This window comes from Echinops telfairi, unplaced genomic scaffold (genome assembly GCF_000313985.2).
Source record: "Echinops telfairi isolate 266 unplaced genomic scaffold, ASM31398v2 ScPeMD7_3509;HRSCAF=4178, whole genome shotgun sequence".
NCBI classification, from domain to species: domain Eukaryota; kingdom Metazoa; phylum Chordata; class Mammalia; order Afrosoricida; family Tenrecidae; genus Echinops; species Echinops telfairi.
In genome coordinates, this window is record NW_022107407.1 from 4,662,217 (window position 1) to 4,685,164 (window position 22,948).

Here is a 22,948-nt window from a genome sequence, read left to right on the forward strand (position 1 = left end):
TTTCCCCCTCCTTCCCCACTCCCCACTCCCTCATGAACCCTTCATAATTCATAACTTATTATAGTTTTGTCATAAATTACACTGTCTGACATCTACCCCCACCCTCTTCTCTGCTGTCCCTCCCCCAGGGAGGAGGCAATACTAAGATTCTTATAATCGGTTCCCTCTTTCTACCCCACATTCCCTTCACCCTCGAGGCCTCCCTCCTCTCACCACTGGTCCTGAAGAAGTCATCTGTCTTGGATTCCCTGTTTCCAGTTGCTATCTGTATCAATGTACATCCTCTGATCTAGCCAGATATGTAAAGTAGAATTGGGATCATGATAGGGGTGGGGAGGAAGCATTTAAGAACTAGAGGAAAGCTGTATGTTTCATCATTGCTGCCCTGCACCCTGATTGGATCTCCTCCCCACAACCCTTCAGCGAGGGGGTGTCCAGTTGCCTACAGATGGGCTTCGAGTCCCCACTCTGCACTCACCCACCTTTACAATGAAATTTTTTTGTTCTTTGATGATTGATACCTGATCCCTTTGACAGCTCGTGGTCACACATGCTGGTGTGCTTCTTCCATGTGTGCTTTGCTGCTTCTAAGCTAGTTGGCCACTTGTTTATCTTCAAGCCTTTAAGACCCCAGATGCTGTATCTTTTGATAGCCAGGCACCATTAGGTCTCTTCACCACATTTGCTTATGCACACGTTTGTCTTCAGTGACTGTGTCAGTAAAGCAAGCACCCACTGATATGATTTTCAGTTCTTTGATGTCTGATAATTGATCCCTTCTAAACCTCGGGGTCAGACAGGCTGGTGCGCTTCCTCGTGGACCTCGATGCTTCTCAGCTAGATGGCTGCTTGTTTTTCTTCAAGCCTTTAAGACCCCAGACGTTACATATTTTGGTAGCCGCACAATCAGCCTTCTTCACCACATGTGTTCACATTTTTCTCCAGTCATCGTGTCGGGAAGGTGTGCATCCTGGACTGCCAATTTAATAGAACAACGTGTTCTTGCAATGAGTAAGTGGAGGCCCAATGTCCATCTGCTGCCCTAATACTAAACCTATAAATCTATGCACATAGATCTGTTTCCCCACACTCTTATATAAATATATTTACATATGTACCATTCAATATTTTCCATGGGTTCTTTAAAGTCTGAAACTTGAGGACTGATTTTTTTTTTCCTTTAGTTCTTTCAGATTCAGATATGATGAGCGAATTCCCTTTTGGTTTTTAATTCTAGGTATTTTCACGTATATTATTATAATGTTTGGTTTTCTTTTCTTGAGCTGTCACTTGAAATTTTCTATTTAGCTCTTTGAATTCAGTGTTTCTTGCATTTTTTTTGTTCTCTACAATTAAGACCTAGCTTGAAAAATTCTCTTCCAACATCCATTTGGTCTTTTCTTTCTTTCCTGCTATTTTAATGACCTTTTGCGTTTCTCGTGAATGCTCTTGATGTCTTCCCACAGCCCCTCAAGTCTTCTGTCATTAGTGTTCAGTGAACACAAATATGTTCTTGAAATGTTTTAGAAATTTAGATGGATAGACTCAAGGGTTTTTTTTGTTCTCATGGATGGACATATGTTCATTTTCTTTGGCTTCAATCTGAAATTCACTCTCTCAATATTTTTTCGTTGCATTGTCAGTGGATGGAAAAAAGAGAGGGAGATCTAAAATAATCCTGGAGTGCTGAAAATACAGGCCCTGTGTCTACATTCCCCAAATTGGTCTCCTTAACTATTTCTGGGCCACACAAAAGGAGTTCTAGGCAGTGGACTGTATCTCGGTACAATCTTTTGCTGTCTCTTGGACGTATTTTAATTTTTTTCAGCTTCAACATAAATTTATATATGCACAATTGATAGTATGTTCTATGGTCCATCCCTGGCCTTGTTTTAACTGGTGATCTTAAGCTTCTTCACCATGTCTTTCCACCATGTAAACTTTTGATGTGTATTCCATCTGTCCAGGGCCACATGTATGGCTGTCATTTATATTGTAGAAAAAAACTTATTTTCAAAGAATAAATTATTTGTCTTATAAAAATCTATTATGCAATCCCTGGTATCATTTCTACTGCCAAGGCCATATTTTTAACAATACTTTCTGTTTCCCACTTTTTAAATTCCTATCGCCAGTAATTAGCAATACATTTTTATTGTTGTTTTTTTTTTACCAATTTCAGACTGCAGAAATTGGAATAATTCTTCAATCTTTTCATGATTAAATCTAGGGGTTGGTGTGTAAATTTGAATGATAGGGCTATTAACTTGTCTTCCTAGTAGGTGTATGGATACTATTATATCACTGTCAGTGTTGTACTTCGGAATAGACCTTGAAATGTCCTTTTTGTGGATGAATGTAAACACACTTTTCCTCTTCAATTTGTAATTCCTTGCACAATTTGTAATTCCTTGGACATTAAACCATATGATTCTCTTATTCAAAATGGCTAATATCAGTCTATCTCAACTTACTAATGCCTAGAATATCTTTTTGTACTCTATTTGATTTTTTATCACCTCCAATTTCCCAAGACAAACTTTACACATTCCACATTCAGAATATTAATGGATGCTTGTAGCTTTTTCTTTTCATTTTGAGTCATCCTACATCACCAAATGAAGGTTCAAAGCTCTGTTTCATCAATATCTTGATACTTTTTATGAGCAGGCAGCTCTTCCCATTTATATTACAACTGAGGTGTTAAATTCTGGAATAATAATAGCTTAATAGTCTACTAATATCCATAATGTTTCAATGGAAACTTTTTCAGAAACTGTTATCTTATTCCTTTTTCCAAATCTGACATAGACTGGAAGCTGTGCTGAAATCTGCCAATCTGAGTGACCCTACTGCTATTTAAAATATTGATGACCTAGCTTCTAGCATCACATAAACCAATTACGACAAACTGACAGGTGAGTGGTGGGTTATTTTATAGATCAACATATTGTTGATCAGAAAAGCAATGAGTGGCTTCCGTAAAAGCCTGATTCTCAAGAGTTTCTCCAGTCTCTATCATTCTAATATGTCTGATCATTTTTATGAATTAGAATATTTTTCTGTATTTTTCTCTCATTCTAATCAGGACTTTGTATTGTGTTCCTGGCTAGATGACCAGATTGTTCTTTAGTTTTAGCCTGGCATCACCTTGTTCTTTTTCTCTTAAGTTAGAAGAGTCCTATAGGCTAATTGATTCCTTAATCTTTGGTTTCCTTCAGTTTCATTTGCTTCAGTTGGGAATAGATGGTTGCCTGAAAGTTGCTCTATAGATGGTTGCCTGGATGTTGCTGAGACACCAGATGCTACTAACCAACCTTGAATGCAGAATATGCTCTTTATGAATATTGTTATGCCAATTGACTTATATGTTCTTCAAGCCTGTGGTACTTAGCCTTCAAATGCAATAACTCAGTTATACAAGGTGTTTTAATACGTCTAAGAAGTTTCCATTACAGTGCCCACTGTGGGCTCCATTGTATGAATATACACAGAACATAAAAATAAGTAAATATATATGTGTGTGTATAAATGTCCACAATGGTACCTATATATACATATTTCCACATGCCCTCTGGCACCTGTATATCAGCCATATCTACCTATGAACCACTCACAAATTTTTGGTTGTTTTACTGTTATTGCAGAGTTGTGTGTGTTATAGCATTTATCACAGTTATCCTTTACTCTTTTGTGCATCTCAGTGTCTCTTCATGTACCTTAGTCTTGCTGTCCTGGCTTTCCTCATTTTGTGTATTGCCTCTCCCTTCACCAGAATTAGCATTCCTACATAAAACTGTAATTAGAAAGGCACAATTTATGTTTCTTAGACTACAGTGCTTTCTTCTAAAGAGTAGGCTCCTGAGTTGAATACTGAAAAATGGACCAAACTGAACAGTTAGAAAAACTTGAAGATGAGAAGGAAAGACTAAAAATACAATATATAAAGAAAAGAGGAGTAAAATCAGAAAATTGGGGAAAAGGGCATCATAAAGAAAGAGCAAGCAGCTGGAACCAAATGGAATGCATTGGAAAATGGTTTGTGGCAGATGCAGTTATGTTAAAATTTAGAAACTTGATCTCCCTTATGATCTATTTAAATTTTTTCAAGTTTTTAATATTTCTTCTTTCTTTTCTATTGAGGTTTTAATCTTTTTTAATTTGTTACTGTTGTTAATGTTTGCCTGCTTGTTTGAATGATTTTCTGTATATAAGATTCAGGATAGGTTAATTAATAGAAAGATTAATCATTCATTGGGTGTGTAGCAGGGAACATTGGGGGGTAGTGGAGGAATGGGGAACAACTAATGAGTATGAGAATGAAGGAAATGTTCTCAAAATGATTGCGGTGATGATTATACAACTCTTGATACTATCAAACTATTGAATTGCATAATATGTGGATTATATGCCAGTAAAGCAGTTGGGGGAAATACAAACAGTGGGAATGAAAATTAAGCAACAGACATGCACGTTCATATGCCCAGGGGTAGAGCCAAGATCTGAATACGTGATCAAGGCTCATACTATGTAGCCAGATCCACCCGTCCTTGACCACCGTGATCATGATGAGGCTGCCAGGCCCAGCAAAAGTTGCAGAGGCTGCTGCAGCTACTGTAGCAGAAGGCCTGGGGCATGGGTAAAGGTGGTTGTGGCATGGGGCCATGAGTTGAGGAAGCTGAATTGCAGGTCTGGAAAGGGATTTTCTGTTAAGATCCCTCCCAGTTGTCATTGGCTCCTGGAGGGGTTGTGGTGAGGTGTTTCAAATTTTGAACCACGGCGTACATCTGGAAGGATAATGAATTGTGCCTATTCACCAAAAATGACATTAAAATGGCTAACAAACATATGGAAAAAATGCTAAAGATACCTTGCCATCTGAGAGATGCAAATCAAAACAAAGGTGAGATATCACCATATATACCCAATGACAGTCCAGTTGCAAAACAAAACAGAAAATAACAAATACTGGAGAGGGTACATAGAGACTGGATCTTTTACAGTCTACTGATGGGCTTGTAAACACGTACAACAATGGTGGAAAGCGATATGTCACTTCCTTAAACAATTGTGAATAGAAATACCACAAGTTACAGCAATACCTCTACTGGGTATATACCCCACAGAAGGAAGAGAAATGACACAGATATATGGCCTCCTATGTTCATCACAGCAGAGATCACAATAGCAAGAAGCTAGAAACAGTCCAAATGTCCATCAGTAGAACAATAGGCAAAGAAACTCTTGTGCATGCACACGATGAAATACCATGACCCTAAAAAACAGTGAAGCCATGAAGCACCTCAGTGACATGGATGAACCTGGAAACCATTGTTCTGAGAAAAGTTAATCAGTTACAAAAGGAAAAATATTGTATGAGGCCACTACTATAAAGATAAGCACCAAGCTGAAGACATGCAGCTGTACTCAGGTTATATAATCTTCCAATTTGGTCTCCAAAGCAAGGACGGATGTGCCCACCTAATGCTCATGATCCATATATCACCCCCTCTTTTGTGCATCCTAAAAACAAGTTAGACAGAGGAGGCCTCACGCTACTGGCTCCGTTTATCATGTTGTGGGGGGAAGACTCATCAGCTCTTGCTGTATAACTTTCACTTCAAATCAAGAGACACTCCTGTGCGGTGTTCAGTGAGCCCTAATGGAACTTCAAGTCATGAGGTGGTAGGGTCTGGGAAGTGGTGAGGTGGGGTGGGCGATGAAGTTGGAATGGGGACATGTGTGTCTCAGAGAAGGTGAGTTCACTTCTGTGGTGGGTAGACCAGTTGGTGTAACCTGCCATTGGGAAAAATGCTTAATGTTACGTATATAGACACCCAATGGGAGAATACTCCTGGTATTATTAATTGGGCACTTTTGATCTACTTTCTAGCTAGTCCTTGATATTCAAGCCACAAGGACTTTAGACTCTGTCTTTTCGAGGTGTACAACATCCTTTGTAGGTCATATCAGAAGAATCTGATTTGGAAATCCCACTACAGAGAACTAGACTTTTACTTAAGCTTACCTGTAGCAGATAAAAGAAACTGAAATATTCTGCTGAACTTAAGGATGAAATATTCTAGTATAAGAAGAAGCAGCTGACTACTATATACCAAAGTTGTGGATTTAGAAGTCATAGGACTTTGGTTCAAATTTCTTGCTTTAAGGATGCCCAATAAATGGCAACTTAATACTACACTATATCGGCTATTTCCATAATCTCTTTGCTTTTTATGACATGCCTAGTCCAACAGGCATAATTATGCATTTGTGAATGAGTGTTCTTGAAAGTTTTGCCCTATCTCCAATTCCCATTGTTTGTGTAAATAGTGTTAGTCACTGAAGTTTGTCATTTATACAAGTCAACAATCCATGTGTTTTTTGTCTAAAAAGCTGTCCTATTTATGTATACTTTCTGTACTCAACACCATTCTAAATTCTATATCATTCGAGAACGTGATACTATCAACACAATTACCACATGCTCCATGGGGATGGTTAATAATGTCCATCAATAAAATGATAATGATGTTTCTAAAGTGGACCAGGGAGATTATATATATATATATATATATATATATATATACCACAGGCTTAGAATGAATGAATTTTGAGCTTGAACTCAATTCTAACCCTAATGTAAGAACAATTAGTTCCTATTATGTAGTCCTACTGGAGATATATATATATATATCACAGGCTTAGAATGAATGAATTTTGAGCTTGAACTCAATTCTAACCCTAATGTAAGAACAATTAGTTCCTATTATGTAGTCCTACTGGATGCTTCCCCTCATGAAAAGATCACTAAAGATAGGGTGCTATAACAAAGTGTGGTGAAGAAACTAGGTGGTGCCAGGCTATGAGAAAGAATAGCAACTGGAGTCTTAAAGGCAAGTCTTAAAACAAGCAGTGAAGCATCAGCTAAGTGTACAAGGAAGCAAGGAAGAAGCACACCAGCAGCCTGTATGACCCGAAGATTGCAAGTAATAAAATCCAAGACCAGAGGAGGAAACAATATTAGAACTTAAATTATAAGCACCCAGTTTTCAGAAGGTTATGGATAACAGTAAAACTCCAAAATCCATTTGTAGTGTCCTTATGTGGACAAAGCTTCCAGTGAGTCCCTTTTGACCACTGACCAAGGATGAGAACGGCTTTGCTCTTCACATATATAGAATACACTGTAAAGTGAATTAGTGCAGACATAATTAGGTTACAATTTAATACCTTATCATTTGTTCTCCATTTTGATCCATTTAAAATTTGTTCTTGTGTTTATTATTTTCTGGGGTTTTTTCAGATTAAAGTTTTTTTCTGCTTTAATTTGTGTGTGTGTTCTGTATGTCTTTCTTTATGTGAAATTTAGGCTAGGTTAAATCTATAGGAAGGATTTACTGAATTAATCATTTCTTAGGGTTATGGCAGGGGAGGTTGGGGATAAATGGGGAGCTAATAACAATCGATACAAGAAAGAAGAAAATGTTCTAATAGTGATTGTGGTGATATTGCACAACTATTTAATATATTTAAACTGTTGAATTATCTGATATGTGAATTTTATATCAATGAAACTGTTAAAACTTTTACAGAAAGAAATTCGTAATAGGGGAAAAAGTGGTGAATTTTGTAAGGGTGAATATTTTATTTTACCTCTAACTTGCTCCAAGCTCTCCTTCTCTTTTATCTGAGAGAAAAACACCTTCGAGATTCCAATCACTAGAGTCATGAATCTCCTATTCAGGTCTCATCAAGTTCCAAAGATCAAGGGATTGTGCCTTGATGTTTATGAGACAGAATCTCAAAAGGCATGCACATGGTTCCCATCAAGCATCTTTGCTTGGGCTGCTCAACATCGCCTTTTTATTCTTATTGTTCCCTGACAAGGCTGGTCACACTTCCTTGCCTGGTCACATCTCTGTCATTAGCAATACCTAGGCCATATTCCAACATACCCCAAGTCCACAATGGAACCATCATGGCCTCACAGAAACAGAGCACCAAGTTCCAACATATTGCTATCTATTTCCCCTAATAGCCCCAGTCAAATATTAGGGTTTCCTATTTCAGATAATATTTGTTTTATTTCTCAGTAAGTTCACCAATCCTCATGCTGTTTCTATGCTAATGAATCAGCTTAGATTCCAGAAGTTTGGCATCCAATCTTTTACTGTAAGAGTCTTAAAACTACTATTGTGATTATGTCCATCACCCATTATAGAGTTAATCCCAATCCATAGTGACAACAATGGATAGGGGTATGAATATTCTATAGGGCTTCCAAGACAGTGAAATTTATGGAATAAGAATTCTACATATTTCTTCCACATAGTGGCTGGTGAGTTCAAATCACTGACCTTTAGGATAGCAGCCAGCACTTAACCATAGCACTACTATCATGATAGCTTTAAGACAATTCTTCCTGAACACTTTTTTTGTGTGTGTGAATAAATATATTTTTTAACTTTTATTCTGAATTGGGTCAAAGTTTACAGAGTGGATTATTCAACAATCCATATACAATTTGTTTTATGTCATTCCTTAAAATCCTTCAATATAGCATTATTTAACCCACTTTCTCCCGGTGTTTCCTGTTTCCATTCCCCCTTCTTTCCTAATATGTCTGAACATTACACTTTGGTGAATGCTTCCCTATGGATCTCACATGGTTGATTATTCTAAGGTGTATGTATCTCATTAGTTTTCATAGTTGCCTTGTAGACCCACCCTTAAGGCAGAAAATGGGAGTCATGGGTGTGAGTTCATTCAAGAACTGAGGAGTTGATTAATGTTCATAGTCTCAGGGATTCCGCCAGTCTATCTGACCAGTAAGCCTGGTCTCTTTTAGGATTTTGAGTTAGGGACCACATTTTCATGCTCTATCCAACCTAAACACTTTGATTATAACACTGTCCATAGACAATTTTTAATATCTCCATTTCTTTCCATTTATAAAATCAAAGTTATTTAGGTGGTTTGCAAAGATCCTCATGATCTGACCCACTTCTATCCATTTCATCTTCATTCTTTCAATATTCTGTCTACCACCATCTTTTCTGCAATTTGTCACCTTCCAGCTGTGCAATCTCGGCAGGGGATCATAATGATCTCAAGCTAATATAACTCCTTATCTCCAACACTAGGCTCATTTCTTCAGCAAAGATTTCCTGACTCCTTATTGATTTATTGATACTAATATATATATATATATATAAAACATCACATGATCTCAGACATCTTAAATGTGTTTTTTTTATGTCTGTTGTTATTTCACATTTGTTAATTGTGGCTTTGCAACCAAATTTACATTCCTTTAAAGTAGGGCCAGAATTATATTAGTTTTGCTTTTTAAAAATTTCAATAGTGATTATTTCATTTGTCTAACGTGATGATGAACATGCCACAACATTTCATAAGTGATTCATTAATCAGGGCAAGAGTTTGAATAGTGAATGACGGGAGTAGACTTGAAGAGCTAAACAAATACTGCAAGAGAAAACAGATCGAGTGGAAGTGAACTTACCAGAGAAGACACTAGGTATCTTGGAAAGAAAGCTTTTGACTGTACGAATAGGAATTCCATTTTTTTCATCTTGCATTCGGGCTATGACATCTTCCATCTAAACAGTAATAATAATATAATTAAAATATTTTTAAAATCATAAGCCAAAATTATAGAAATCAGTGTTAGATGCTACCTTTGCTAAACTAAATGATGTCATTCTTGCCTTGGAAGACTTTACAACATCATTAATATGTTCCATTTGGTTAAGTTGATAGAGAAAACAGAAACAAAGGCCACCTCAGGATCCATCAAATTACTAATAGGAAGTTTATGCTTTGAATATTGCCCCCATCCTGTTTTCATACTCTTTGGTTATAAAAGTTGTTAGAGACTATTTTTTTGAGGTTGTTATAAACAATTTTCATAGTAAAAAAAATCACACTTTATTGTTATCTCAATTGAATTTAGTGAAAAGAAAATTGAAGCCCAATAGTCATCTACATTTGTTTAAAGTATATTTTGCAGGATGTAAAGTTTTTCTCAATGAGAGTTTGTTGTAAAGTAAAACCATAACATCTACTGTCTAACACTATCTTCATCCCACCCTAAACAAGTATCTGTTGTTGTTGGACTCCAGTTCAGGGCGACCCTAAATATAACAGAAGAGACACTGTGCCATCTCACAATGCTATGTTTGAGACCAGTGTTACAGCTATCATGTTGATCCATCTTATCAAGTTTCCTCTTTTTCACTGATCCTCTAGGTTACCAGGCATGATGTCCTTCTCCAGTGACTAGCCTTTCCTGATAGTATGTCCAAAATCTGTGAGATAAAGTCTTGCCAACCTCATTTCTTAGAAGTGTTCTGGCTGTACTTCTTCCAACACAGATTTTTTTTTCCCTTCTGGATGTCCATCGTATATTTAATAGTCTTTGCCAAAAGACCTAGCGCATCTTTGGGAGCAAAAATTAATATAAGACACTGTCTAATTTTCGGGGAAACAGGATATGTATTTATTTTTAAAAAACAAGTTGCACTGAATGAGATCAGGTGGGTAAGGTACAAGGGGTAAATGAGGCATGCTGTTTTTTGCTAAAAACTGTGTTGTTGCTAAAAACTGTGCATTGAGCAAGTGTATTGTTGTGATTGCAAAACCCATCCCCCCTCTGCCACAAATCAGGACTTTTGGTCCCTCACTGTTATGCTATCTTTCCAGAACCTCTAAAGAGAAAGCATGATTAACAGGCTGACCCGGTGGAATGAACTTGAAATGCACTGAGTTGACATTTTGGACCATTGGGAAGTTGACGGGCATTTTGAATGAGATTTGTCAACAATTGACATTTCACTTTTTTAGAAATGGAAAAACCACTTTTACACTTGAGTTTTTCCCATAGCACTATGCTTGTAAGCTGTGTTCAGCATCACAAAAAAATCGAGGCATATTTCTGGAGCAGAAAACAAAATTTTATAACCCAAGCTGCTCTCTTAAATCATCCATAGAAAAAAAAGTTCAAGTGAAACTGCTTTTACAAAAAAAGTTATTGTGACCCAAGAGAACTTTCCCAGGCAATGTCACTGGGTGCACTAACTCAGAGCAAGTTGCTGGATGCTTGCCTAGAGGGGGAAAATGCATACTACAAAAGCTTCACCCAGCAGAGCTTTTTATGGGTTTTTTTTTTGGGGGGGGGGTACAACTCATATATCATTAGTAATAAGTACTACATACAATGTTGCATATGGTATTTGCTGATATTATCATTCTCATGACAACTCCAAGAGAGAAGTAATGATTTATAAAGACACTAATAATAAAAGTTAATTATAATTAAAACTAAAAAGAAAAAGAGATACTCAGGGAGAACAGGGAAGATGGCATCTAATTAAGACTCACATACCCGGAGCTCCTGCTGCCAGACCAGAAAATTGGGAGGTAAGGTGAAGGAGACAGGGAGGCAGAGTCCGGAAATTAGAACTAGGGTCTGTCCTGAACCCCACTTTTGTGTGATTTGCACTGACAAAGCGAACCAACAATGCACTAAATCACTCTAAGTTTGGCATGCTGGGCTTATGGGCTACAGCTGAAGAGCTACCTACACCCCTTTGCAGTGAGTAGTGATTTCCCTGGGCTGAAACCCTATAGGGGACACAATCCCAGACATGAGGAAAACCTCTGAAACCTTATCACAGAACCCCACAGCAGAGCTCCCTAAGCTGTTAGCTGCCTGGAGCTCATAGTCTGGGGAGCAGGGTCAGGGAGCCATAATTTTGGAGTAGAAGAAAAAGCAGGAGTTTACCTGAGCCACGTCATGGTGTAGCAGAAAATAAGAGGATATTCATAACCCAGGGGCAAATTCAGTTCCAGTTGGCTGAGAAGAAAACAACTTCCCTGATAAGCTGGATCTCACCCTCTAGGGGTCAGTGTGACAGTCCCGAAATCAGGGCAACTCATAACCCCAATATTAAAAAGGAAGAAAAAATATATTTTGGGTAAAAATCTGCAAATCTGAGGCTTATTGTTCAACTACAAGGAAACCTATAGAAGTCCCTTAGCATACATTAGTATAAGAGGGGAACCCATGCTAAGGAATCCCAGAATTTAGTGAAGCCTAGAAGCTTTCAACATAACAAAGACCCTCTGGAGCAAGTCTAAGTTTCTAACTGAGCACACAGCTGGAGCCCAGAGCCAGGAAGCCAATTTAATTTAATTCTATTCTAGCTGTCAAAGGGAGAGGAAGGAGGGCGGGCACAAAACAAAACAAAACAAACCACTGAGGTAGTAGGCCATCAGCAGTCTAGATAGGACAATAAGCCCAGCTCCCCTCTTAGTGATTCTACACACAGCTGGGGAGGTCCTGCCTGTCCTAGGGCCATACACAGGGCTGAGGGAAAACCCTGCCCCGCACCCTGCTGTAGTGCTACATACAGCAGGTATACCAGTGAACTACAGCACCCAATACCACAGTGGGAACTGACGCCTGGCCACTGCTAAGATCTTGTCTTCTAAGGTAATCCCAACCAGCATCTGTGAGACATTACACCAGGAGGGCACACCACCCCACTACCTTGAGATAGAATTGGAACTACTCCAGCCCCATGGCCAGGTAGGTGACCGATCAAGCCTCAGTTATCTCCTAACTTACCACTCTATTACTGCTTTCGTAACTCTCTAGCCCTTCTATCTTTCCCACTGCAGTCGCTCTCAACAGGCTCAGTTTTGTTTTGGTTTTTTCTCTTTTTCTTGATTTTTTATACTTTTTTTGTCTCTTTTTCCTCTTCTTCCCCTCTTTCCTATCATACGCCACTGCAGGCTTACAGGCCATTACCCTCGACCTAGGGCAACTCAACCCAAATAGCAGCGGAAACCCCAGCCTATCCTCTATGGGAGTGCTGCACACCACACGGGACAGCAGTGCCAGACCTATGCAGGGCTCTGTACTGCTGAGGAAACCTCTGTCAGGCCTTTAAGGTGATCTTACCAACTAGGGCAATTCCATTCACTGGATCCCTTCACTAAAAGGGCTCAACAACCTGCTATCTTGGAGCAGACTTTAAACCCCTCAGGCCCCATATTCAGGAAATCAGGGATCAGCTATCTCTTTATTCTTTATTTTTACCTTCTCTCTTTACCATCACAGTCCATCTTAGTGAGCACAGTTGTGTTTCTCCCCTTCTCTTTCTTTTCTTTTTGTTTATGTCTTCTCTCTCTCTCTTGGTTCTCCTCTCTTCCTGTTGTCTGTTTCTCTCCTACCCCTCTCTTTCCTTCCACATGCCACTGCTGGTACCCAGACCCCTACACTATGCCTGGGACAACTCTGCCCACCCAATGGGGAAAGCTACAGCCTGCCTCCTGTGACAGTGCAGCACATGGCACAAGGCAGTGCTACACACAGCATAGCACAGGGCTCAGCTAACTCTTTATTTTTTTCTTCTGCGCTTTTTTCTCTTTCTTTTATTCTTCCACATTTTCTTCTTTTCCCTCTTGTTTTACCTCTTTTCTCTTTACTTCCAGGATCTCAGCAGATTCAGATTTCCTTTTATGTTCTTTCTTTTCTTGTTGTTTTTAAATTGTGTTTAGTCTTTGCATTTTTTTGTGTGAGTGGGGGATACTTTGATTGATATTTTTGTTCCTGTCTTTGTTTTCTTCTCTTCTCCATCTCTTTCATTCACAAGCCACTATCGGCCTCCAGGCCACTTCCCTCTGCCTAGGTGGACTCTGAAGGCCCAATTGAAAGAGCTCTGGTCTGCATTTGTTGGCTTTATACAGAGCTGGAAAAATCATGCCAGTCCTATATACAAAGCTGGTGGTTCTCCCCTTCAAACAATTGGAGGAATGACAGCCTAAAACCCGAGGCTATAGAAGTGACTGGGGGAAATCATGCCCATGGCTGGCGGTGCTCCACGCTGCCAAAGGAACACCTGCCCAAACTCTGTGGCGATTATCCTGACTAGGGTAATTCCGTCTGCCAGCTACAGTGCTCCACACCAAGGAGGGTATACCCACACACCCTTCGTCGCACTCCAGATGCAGAGGGAAACACCATTCAAGGCGTTCCACGCACCGTGAGATCAGCCAGTAAAAAATCACCCTCGTGGGCCCACAACAACCCAACCAGCATAAAATGAGAGGACTATCCAACTCACATTCCATATAACAGAATACTGGTCAGCGAAGGCATGAAAGAAACCACAGCCGCAGCCTGATGCCCAGTACAGCTACCTGCAGGTGGTTCGAAGAAGCACTAAAAACGAGTTCCCTAAGAGAGATTCCAGTGCTCTTCGACTCTGAAAGATGGCTCCAAGTCCCTCTAAAAGAGATAAATAGCAACCAGCCCCAAAAGCCTCAATGAAAAAGAAGGAGAAGGAGAAGACAATGCAGGAAGAAGTCATGAACCTAATGATGTGCTTGGAAGAAGTAGATAATGATCTGCAACAGAAATTTTTAGAATGCTGCTTGGAGTCGTACAGGATATAAGGGAATCAGTACAGAAAAGGGATGAAATGATAGAGGAGATAAGGCACTGTGATAAAGGGAAATACAAGACTTACGGGATGAAATAATAAAATCCAGTGGCAAATTGATAGACCTTGCCAACAGTCTTAAGGAGACAGAATATCACTAAGTGACCTAGAGGATAACCAAGCAGATCTAAACAAATAGGAATAGCAGTGAAATAAGACAATCAGAGAAGCTGAAGAAAACTTGAGAGCCATGTCTGATGCTATGAAGGGGAACAATATTGGAATAACTGGACTACTGGAACAAAACACAAGAAAGAAGTCAACAGTGAAAATAGTGAGAGAATTCTTAGAGGAAAACTTCCACAGCTTAATAAATGAAAATTAGGCAACCATTCAAGAGGTTGAAAGAACACCAGCCAGACTGATTCCCAAGAAGAAATCACCAACACACATAATAGTTAAAGGAAAAACTCAAAGAATACATAAAAAAAACCCAGCCCTACAAAAGATACTTGCTAGTCTACTATGGGCATAATATCAACACTCACTGAAGGGAAATAAGAGAGCACCACATAGAACAACTCCACCCATAGGACAACAAAGAGAAAACAAGCCCAAGGATAGCATTGGCTAAATAGTAGAAAGAAGGCAAAAATGAACCACAAACACACAACAAACAGATAAGATAGGGAGGTAGGAAAACACTGAAGACAAAAGGTACAAGATTACATCAGAGTCTACAGATGGATGTAATAGCACTGAATATCAAAGGACTGAACTCAGGCATTAAAAGGCAGAGGCTAGCAGATTGGCTCAGAAAACATAACCCATCGATCTGCTGCCTACAGGAGACAAACCTCAAGAGTGCAGACAAAAACAGGTTGAGAATTACAGGCTAGAGAAAATACACAAAGCAAATGGCAATGCAAAAACAAAACAAAATCAAGGGGTAGCGATCTTAATATCCAACAAAATTTATCTCAAAGTACAGGCCATAATAAGAGACAAGAGGGGCACTATATAATGCACAAGGGAATAATACACTGAGAAACAGTGAGCATAATAAATATATAGGCACCCAATGAAAGAGCCGTGAAATTCGTAAATCAAACACTCGAAAATTTGAAAAAAGAAATTACAGGCTCAACAATTATAGTTGGTGACTTTAATACATCACTCTGAAAAAGACAGATCACTGGAAAAGAAACTTAAGGAGATTACAGATCATAACAACACAATAGGACGACTTGATAGATATTTTCAGAGCTTTCCACTCAAATGCAAAAAAATTCACATACCATTCAAGCCCACATGGTACATATTTGAAGACAAACCAGATGCTTGAAACAAGTGGAACTTACATAATTGAAGTACATAGAGATTAAACACAAGCACAGATGTCTCTCTCAGACATCACTGTGCCATAAGGCTGGAAAGCAACAGAAGGACAGTGAAGTGACAAGGGCACACAAATGAAGGATGAATAATTCTCTATTGCAAATGGAGTGGGTATTGGCCCAGATCACAGATGAAATCAGGAAGTTTATAGAAACCACTGAGAATGAAAATATGATGTACCAAAACCTTTGAGATACACCAAAGAAAGTTATTAGAGGAAGGCTGATAGCAATAAATGCACACAAGAAAAAAGAATTGAGACTTGTGGTTGACATGCTGGAATAGAGCAAGGGAACAGAGTCAACAGAACATTCCTATTAATGGCAAAAAGAGAAATAATAAAAATCAGAGCTAAGATACAGGAGAGGGAAAACCAGAAAACAATGGGAAAAATTAATGCAGCTAAAAGTTGGTTGTTTCAAAGGATTAACAAATTGATAGACTGCAGGAAACCTAACCTAAGAAAGGAAAGAACAAATGTCCATTTCAAGGATAAGGGAAGAAACAGGGGAAATTACAATGGACCCTAATGAAATCAAAAGGATAATTACACAGTACTATGAAGACTTGTACTCTAAAGAATGCAACAACTTGGAAGACATGGACAAATATTTGGAAACACAATCAGCATACAGGAAATTGTCCTTTGATAAGGGCCCCAAAATTATCATATGGGAAGCAGATACCCAATTCAAGAAATGGTGCCAGAAAAAAAATGGATATCAACCTACAGAAAAAAGAAGCAAGACCCTTACTTCACTCCATGCACAAGAATAAACTCAAGGTGGATCACAGACCTTGAGGTAAAACCCCAATCTTGGGGACTTTAATGAGGGAATTGGGACAAACCTGACAGCTTTGGCACAGGGAATACATACACTATTGGAAATAGGGAAGGATACAAATACTGAGGAGTCACAGATTGACAAGTGGGATATCCTGAAAATAAATCACATGTATACATTGAAAGAATTCACCAAGAGAGTAATAAGAGAGCCCACCAACTGGGAAAACATCTTTAGCAATGACACACCAGACAAAGGCCTTATTATGAAAATTTACAATACTTTGCAAGCTTACAATAAGAGAAAAAATTAACTGCTCACTGAGGCAGTGGGCAAAGGACCTGAACAGAAGTTTCAAAGGGGCAGAAATCCAAATGGTCAATAAACGTATGAGAAAATGTTTCTGATCATTAGCCATAAGAGAAATGTAAATTAATACAACTATGAGATACCACCTAACACCCTCAAAGATAGCCCAATTCAAAAAATCTGAAAGCAACAATTACTAGAGGGGCTGTGGTTAGATAGGAACTCTCATCCACTGCTGGTGGACCTGTAGATATGTACGGCCATTATGGAAATCAATTTGGTGATTACTAAACCAGATGGAAATTGAGCTACCAGAAATCTCCTTACTGGGCATATACCAAGAAGAGGCAAGGAACAAACCACGGCCAGACATCTGTGCTCCAATCTTCATCGCGGCACAGTTCACAATTGCAAGGACTTGGAAACAACTCAAATTTCCATCAACTGATGAAAGGATTAAAAAAATTGTGGTACATACATACAATGGATTACTAAACATCGCTAAAAAGCAGTGATGAACACACAAAGCATATTGTCACATAGGAAGAACTGGAGGAAATTATGCTAAGTGAGGTAAGCCAAGCATAAAGTAAGTTTAAAAAAATGCAAAAGGAGCACAGGGAAAAAGTTACCATATACAAACATCCCTGCGGTGAGGTCAAGGTAGTATGGCAGGGGCCAAACCAAATCCAGAGGTGCATATGGCAGCCAACCAAAAAGGATGGCATGTGATGGAAAGATAAAAATTTTTTGCAGGGGAACAGGGCAATAACCCACCCAACGGTAGGGTATTATTCATATCTCCACGGAAAGAGGGTCCAGACTTCAACCCAGTTTTCAAGGATGTGAACGCAGCGTGGCAGCATGGAGCGGGGAGCCAGTGGAAGGCTCTGAGGACCTGGCCCCAATCCCAACTACATGGACAGCTGCCCATCCCCCAAGAATTTACTTTGAGAGAACAGCACTGAAGCTGCAGCTTGGGGATGGGGACATGTCTGATCAGAGCGCACAGGAGCAAATGAAGGGGGAAGAAGAAAGAGTGGAGCACATCCTGGCACACCAGGCCTGGAGAATGATATCACCACTCTGACCAACCAATGCTCAGAGTGGACCATATGGCTGGCCCCACTATGAGGCACATCATCCCTTGCTGACCCATGACCCAATGAGAGACAACACTGGGTCCACAGTGTCGGGATTGACCCGGTGATATAGTTAAAGTTTATTGTGCCAACCTGGCCAATGAACACATGTGGGGTTAATTGAAGGGTGGAGGGATAAATGCTTGGTGAGATTCGTCTTTCTAGTTCTTTGGTCTCTTGCTTTGCAATGGTCGGAGCAGGGTGCAGCTGCCTTAGCCAAGTCCCGGATTCAACTTGCAAGGCTCACTTCCTGCAAGACATCCCCAAGGAGAAGCTGCATGGACATACCGCAAATTAGCCCTGGCTGCTGGAGCAGCCATGTTGGGATGCCTGCCAGCACTGAAATGCTTGCACATTCACTATCCTACAGTCGGCATCATTGCATCTGTTTTGTGAGATGTAGGAGGACTGTGTGGACTGGTGAAGAACATATGGGTTAATGTCCCATATGTAGGCTTGGACTTGTAGGTTTGGGAAACAATGGGTTGGGATGTTTTCTTGATTTGCACTTAACTTTATATAAAACTTTATTTTATACATGAGTTTCTGTGGATTTGTTTCTCTAAAGTTCCCAGACTAACACACCCAGTCTGACCACACCACACTGAGGCAAAACACTAAGGGCTTGTGGCAGAGCAGCAGGGGAACAGAGCAGAAAGGTCCCAAGGGAATGCCAAGGACAGACTTTGGGACCAAGGCATGGCACCCCATCAGAATAGACTGGAGGACACTCCTTGAGGTCAGCAAACAGACCGTGAATTATTTATAGGTTTTTCTTTTAAATTTTTTATCTATTTATTTATTTATTGTCATTGTTTTTTGTTGTCGTTGTTTTGTTTTCTTTTGTTGCTTTGTTTTTCTATGTCTTGTTTTTTATGCATATTATTATCTCTTAATGTCTATCTAGATAAGATAGCCCAGATGAACAGTTTGGAGGTGAAAACAACAAAACCGGGTGGGGGTGGGGGAAGAAATGCGAGAGGGGGAGGTGGTGGAAAGGAAGTTGTGTTGACCAACCCAGGGACAAGGGAACAATAAGTGATCCAAAATCAATGTCAAAGAAGTTGTGAGAGGCCTGGTAGGGATTGATCAATGGCAACGTAACTGAGAGAAATTACTGAAACCAAATGAAGGCTGAGCATGATAGTGGAACAAGAGGACAGTATAAGAAAACAGAGGAAAGAAATAGAAGGCAAAGGGCATTTGTAGAGGTCTAAATACAAGCATGTACAAATGTAAATATATTCATATATGACGATGGTGAAATAGATCTATGTGAATATATTTATAGGTTTAGTATTAAGGCAGCAGATGGACATTGGTTCTCCACTCAAGTACTTCCTCAATGCAAGAACACTTTGTTCTATTAAATTGGCATTCCATGATGCACTCATCCCAATACAATCACTGAAGACAAATCATTTGCATAAGAAAATGTGAAGAAAGCTGATGGTGCCCACCTATCAAAAGACATAACGTCTAGGGTCTTAAAGGCTTGAAAGTAAACTAATGGCAATCTAGCTGAGAAGCAACAAAGCCCACATGGAAGAAGCACACCAGCCTGTGTGACCACGAGGTGTCCAAGGGATCAGGTATCAAGCAACAAAGAACAAAAACCATATCATTGTAAATGAGGGGGGATGCAGATTAGGGACCCAGGGTCGATCTGTAATCAACTTGACATCCCCTTATAGAAGGGTCGTGGGGAGGAGATGAGCCAGTCAGGGTTCAGGGTAGAAACGATGAAACATACAAACTTCCTCTAGGTCTTAAATGCTTCCTCTCCCCACTATCATGTGCCCAATTCGACCTTACAAATCCGGTTAGATCAGAGGATGTACACTGGTACAAACAAGAACCAGAAACACATGGAATCCAGGACAGATGATTCTTTCAGGACCAGTGGTGAGAGTGGCGAAACCGGAGGGTGGAGGGAAGGTGAGGTAGAAAGGGGGAACCGATTATAAGGATCTACATATAACCTCTTGCCTGGGGAATGGACAACAGGGAAGTGGATGAGTGGGGACATCGACCAGTGTAAGATATGACAAAATAATAAGAGTTTATAAATTATCAAGAGTTCATGAGGAACGGGGATGGTGGAGAAAATGAGGAGCTGCTACCAAGGGCTTAAGTAGAAAGCAATTATTTTCAGAATGCTGAGAGCAACATATGTACAAATGTGCTTAACATACAATGTATGTATGTATGTATGGATTGTTATGAGTTGTATAAACCCTCATCAAACTGATTAAAAAAGAGAGAGATTCAGTGACATCAGAACCAACTTATTGTTGAGTAAATAGTACTAAATAAAGACTACATTTATTTAGAAGGATGGAAGAAATTAGACTAAATATATTTTTAGCAAAACATAAGGAGTGGTTTTCTCAATTATCTTTAGGACTTTTTGTCTTAAAGTTCTTTAGGTAAAAAACTGAAATCTGTACTCTTCACAGAAAGAAAATTTCCCAATGCTAATTAATTAACTTTTGGCATAAAAAGAAAATAAATATTTTGCAAAGTAGTTTTGAGAATTTCTGTGACTCAATTTATTCAAAATTTTTCATACTTTTCTTGAATCCATTCACATCTGTTTTCTCTTAGATGTGAACATTTTAAGGAATAATTCCCACTTTATCAAGATTGTATTGATAATAAATAGATTACCTGACACATAATAGAAGCTCAAAAAGAAAAAAAGGAGAGCAGAAAAGAGACTTGTGAAATTTTGTGAAAGGTACATGTTTGTCTTCTCTGAGAGACTCCAGTGAAAGATAACCAATTTTTTTTTATTTCATTTTGATATATTTGAAATGTTCTTGTTTTTTTAATCTAACACTTCACAAAAAGATATAGTATCACAGCAGAAATAGAAGACAAAGGATCTCAATACACTATAGTTTAAAGCTCTCTCTGTCTTTCTCTTCCATTAAGTGCAAAAATTCTTCAATGTGGTTATCAGAGGAATTTCTTCCTTAAAGAATATTAGTAGGTCAGGGTCTATTTCTGGGATTATCTCTCTGCTTGACTACAAGTCACTTACATTCACTGTCATGCTGAAGCTCTAAAAATGACACATGTTACTGAATGGCAGCACATTGCTATTTTTTTCAGAAATTCATAATTAGCCTTTCCTTTGAAATAGTTTAGACGTTGCTTTATTGTTTATGATGTATTTCAAATTCTGCTCAGATTCAACCATTCCAGCCCCCATGTTTTGAAAAGCGATAGAAGTATTATTCTCTGAAGAGAGTTACTAATTATTGAAGGTCACTTTCCCAGGAGACAAATAACTTCCACACACTGATGAAAACAAAATCACTACCTCCAAATTTTTTTCTACCTAATTTCCAAACAATGACATGTTTAATTTCAATTACTCTTAGCAATATTTGCTAGAACATCCTCATGATATGATTTCATTATGCAAGTAGGTTCCTTCACAGAGACACCTAAATTGTAAGTGGAACACTTGCACAAGGTCATTCAAAATGTTTTGTACTCTGCAGTTCTGAAAAAGAAATGAATCAAATATTTAAAGCACATTCTCAAACTTCACATTGCATTCTTCTATTACGTACTGGCATCTGCACATATAAATAAGAGGTTAAATGGGATACTGAATGAGCTTTTCCTGGTGTGATAATACTAACAAATTACTGTATCATTTTAATTACAGTTATAAAAATGTGGGAAGATTATCATGAAAGAACTTCTTGGATTTCACAAGACATTTAGTTGATGGCAGTTATTACATAGTTTAAAACGACCTATAATTCTTTTTTTCCTAGAGTAAGTCTTTATGATTTGCACTTTCTAATCCAGAAAGGAAAGCAGTGATAACACAGCAGAGCTGACTTCCAATGAAAATTAAATAACAATAATGAGATTAAAATTTTCAGCTAACAGTTTTCTGCTGAAATGACTCAATTAAAGCTGCCTCTATTTGATAAGGCTGTGCCAGATTGCATTAGATGGCTATCAATAGTTTGACTTGCTGCAGAGAAACCAGCTGATTTCAGAACAAATGAGTAATCAAACACAGTGCACTTTGTGAGAACCAGAATTAGATGTGGTTGCCCCGTTTTTTCAGGTCTCAAAAGTTTGCAGCCATCGACAGGGTTCATTCTCACCCACTTACTATAGCATCTTTTAGTGGAAAATATTTTACTTTTTTTCCCTCTGGCATTTGATCACCTTGTACAGGTTCAAATTTCAAAGTTTCTACTGTTTTATTACTTAAATTTTAAAAAGTTACTAAAAAATACAAGCAAGTAACGTAGGTGTCATCAAGTCAGCTCTGACTCCTAGCAAGTGACCTACTTTATGCACAACCGAAAAAACACTGCCCAGCCCTTGCCCTTCCTCATGAGTGCTATTAAATTTGAGCCTATAGTCAATCCTTCTTGATAATACTCCTCCTTTTTGGCTGACCTTCTACTTTACCAAGCATGATGTCTTTTTCCAAGGAATGGTCTCTTCTGAAAATATATCCAAAGTATTTGAGATGAAGTCTCTCCATACTTCTAAACAATATTCAGAGTATACAACCTCCAAAACAGGTATTTTTGTTTTTCTGCAGTCCATGGTATTTTATGTATTTTTCACCAGCCCTATAATTCAAATGCATCAGTTCTGTGATTTTATTTATTGCCCAACTTTCGCATTCATATGAAGCAATTGGAAATACTATGTCTCCAGTCAAGTGGACTTTAGTCCTCAAAGAGGACATAAAGTGGTCTTGTGTGGTATATTTGCATAATGTAAGATGTCACTTCATTTCTAGACTATTGTTTGTGGATCCAAGTTAGATGAAACCCTTGACAACTTTTTTTTTGGG

The 22,948-nt window shown here is 38.8% G+C and overlaps 1 protein-coding gene across 5 annotated transcripts in view; it reads right to left on the bottom strand.

The window, feature by feature from the left end:
- RGS7 (regulator of G protein signaling 7) overlaps positions 1-22,948 on the bottom strand; it is a 497,629-nt gene that overhangs the window by 284,824 nt on the left and 189,857 nt on the right. For all 5 annotated transcript variants that reach the window (XM_045294230.1, XM_030886696.2, XM_004709818.3 and 2 more), the window contains exon 3: positions 9,527-9,623. In XM_045294230.1, the coding sequence (XP_045150165.1) occupies positions 9,527-9,623 (97 nt within the window). The remainder of the gene's footprint in view (positions 1-9,526; positions 9,624-22,948) is intronic.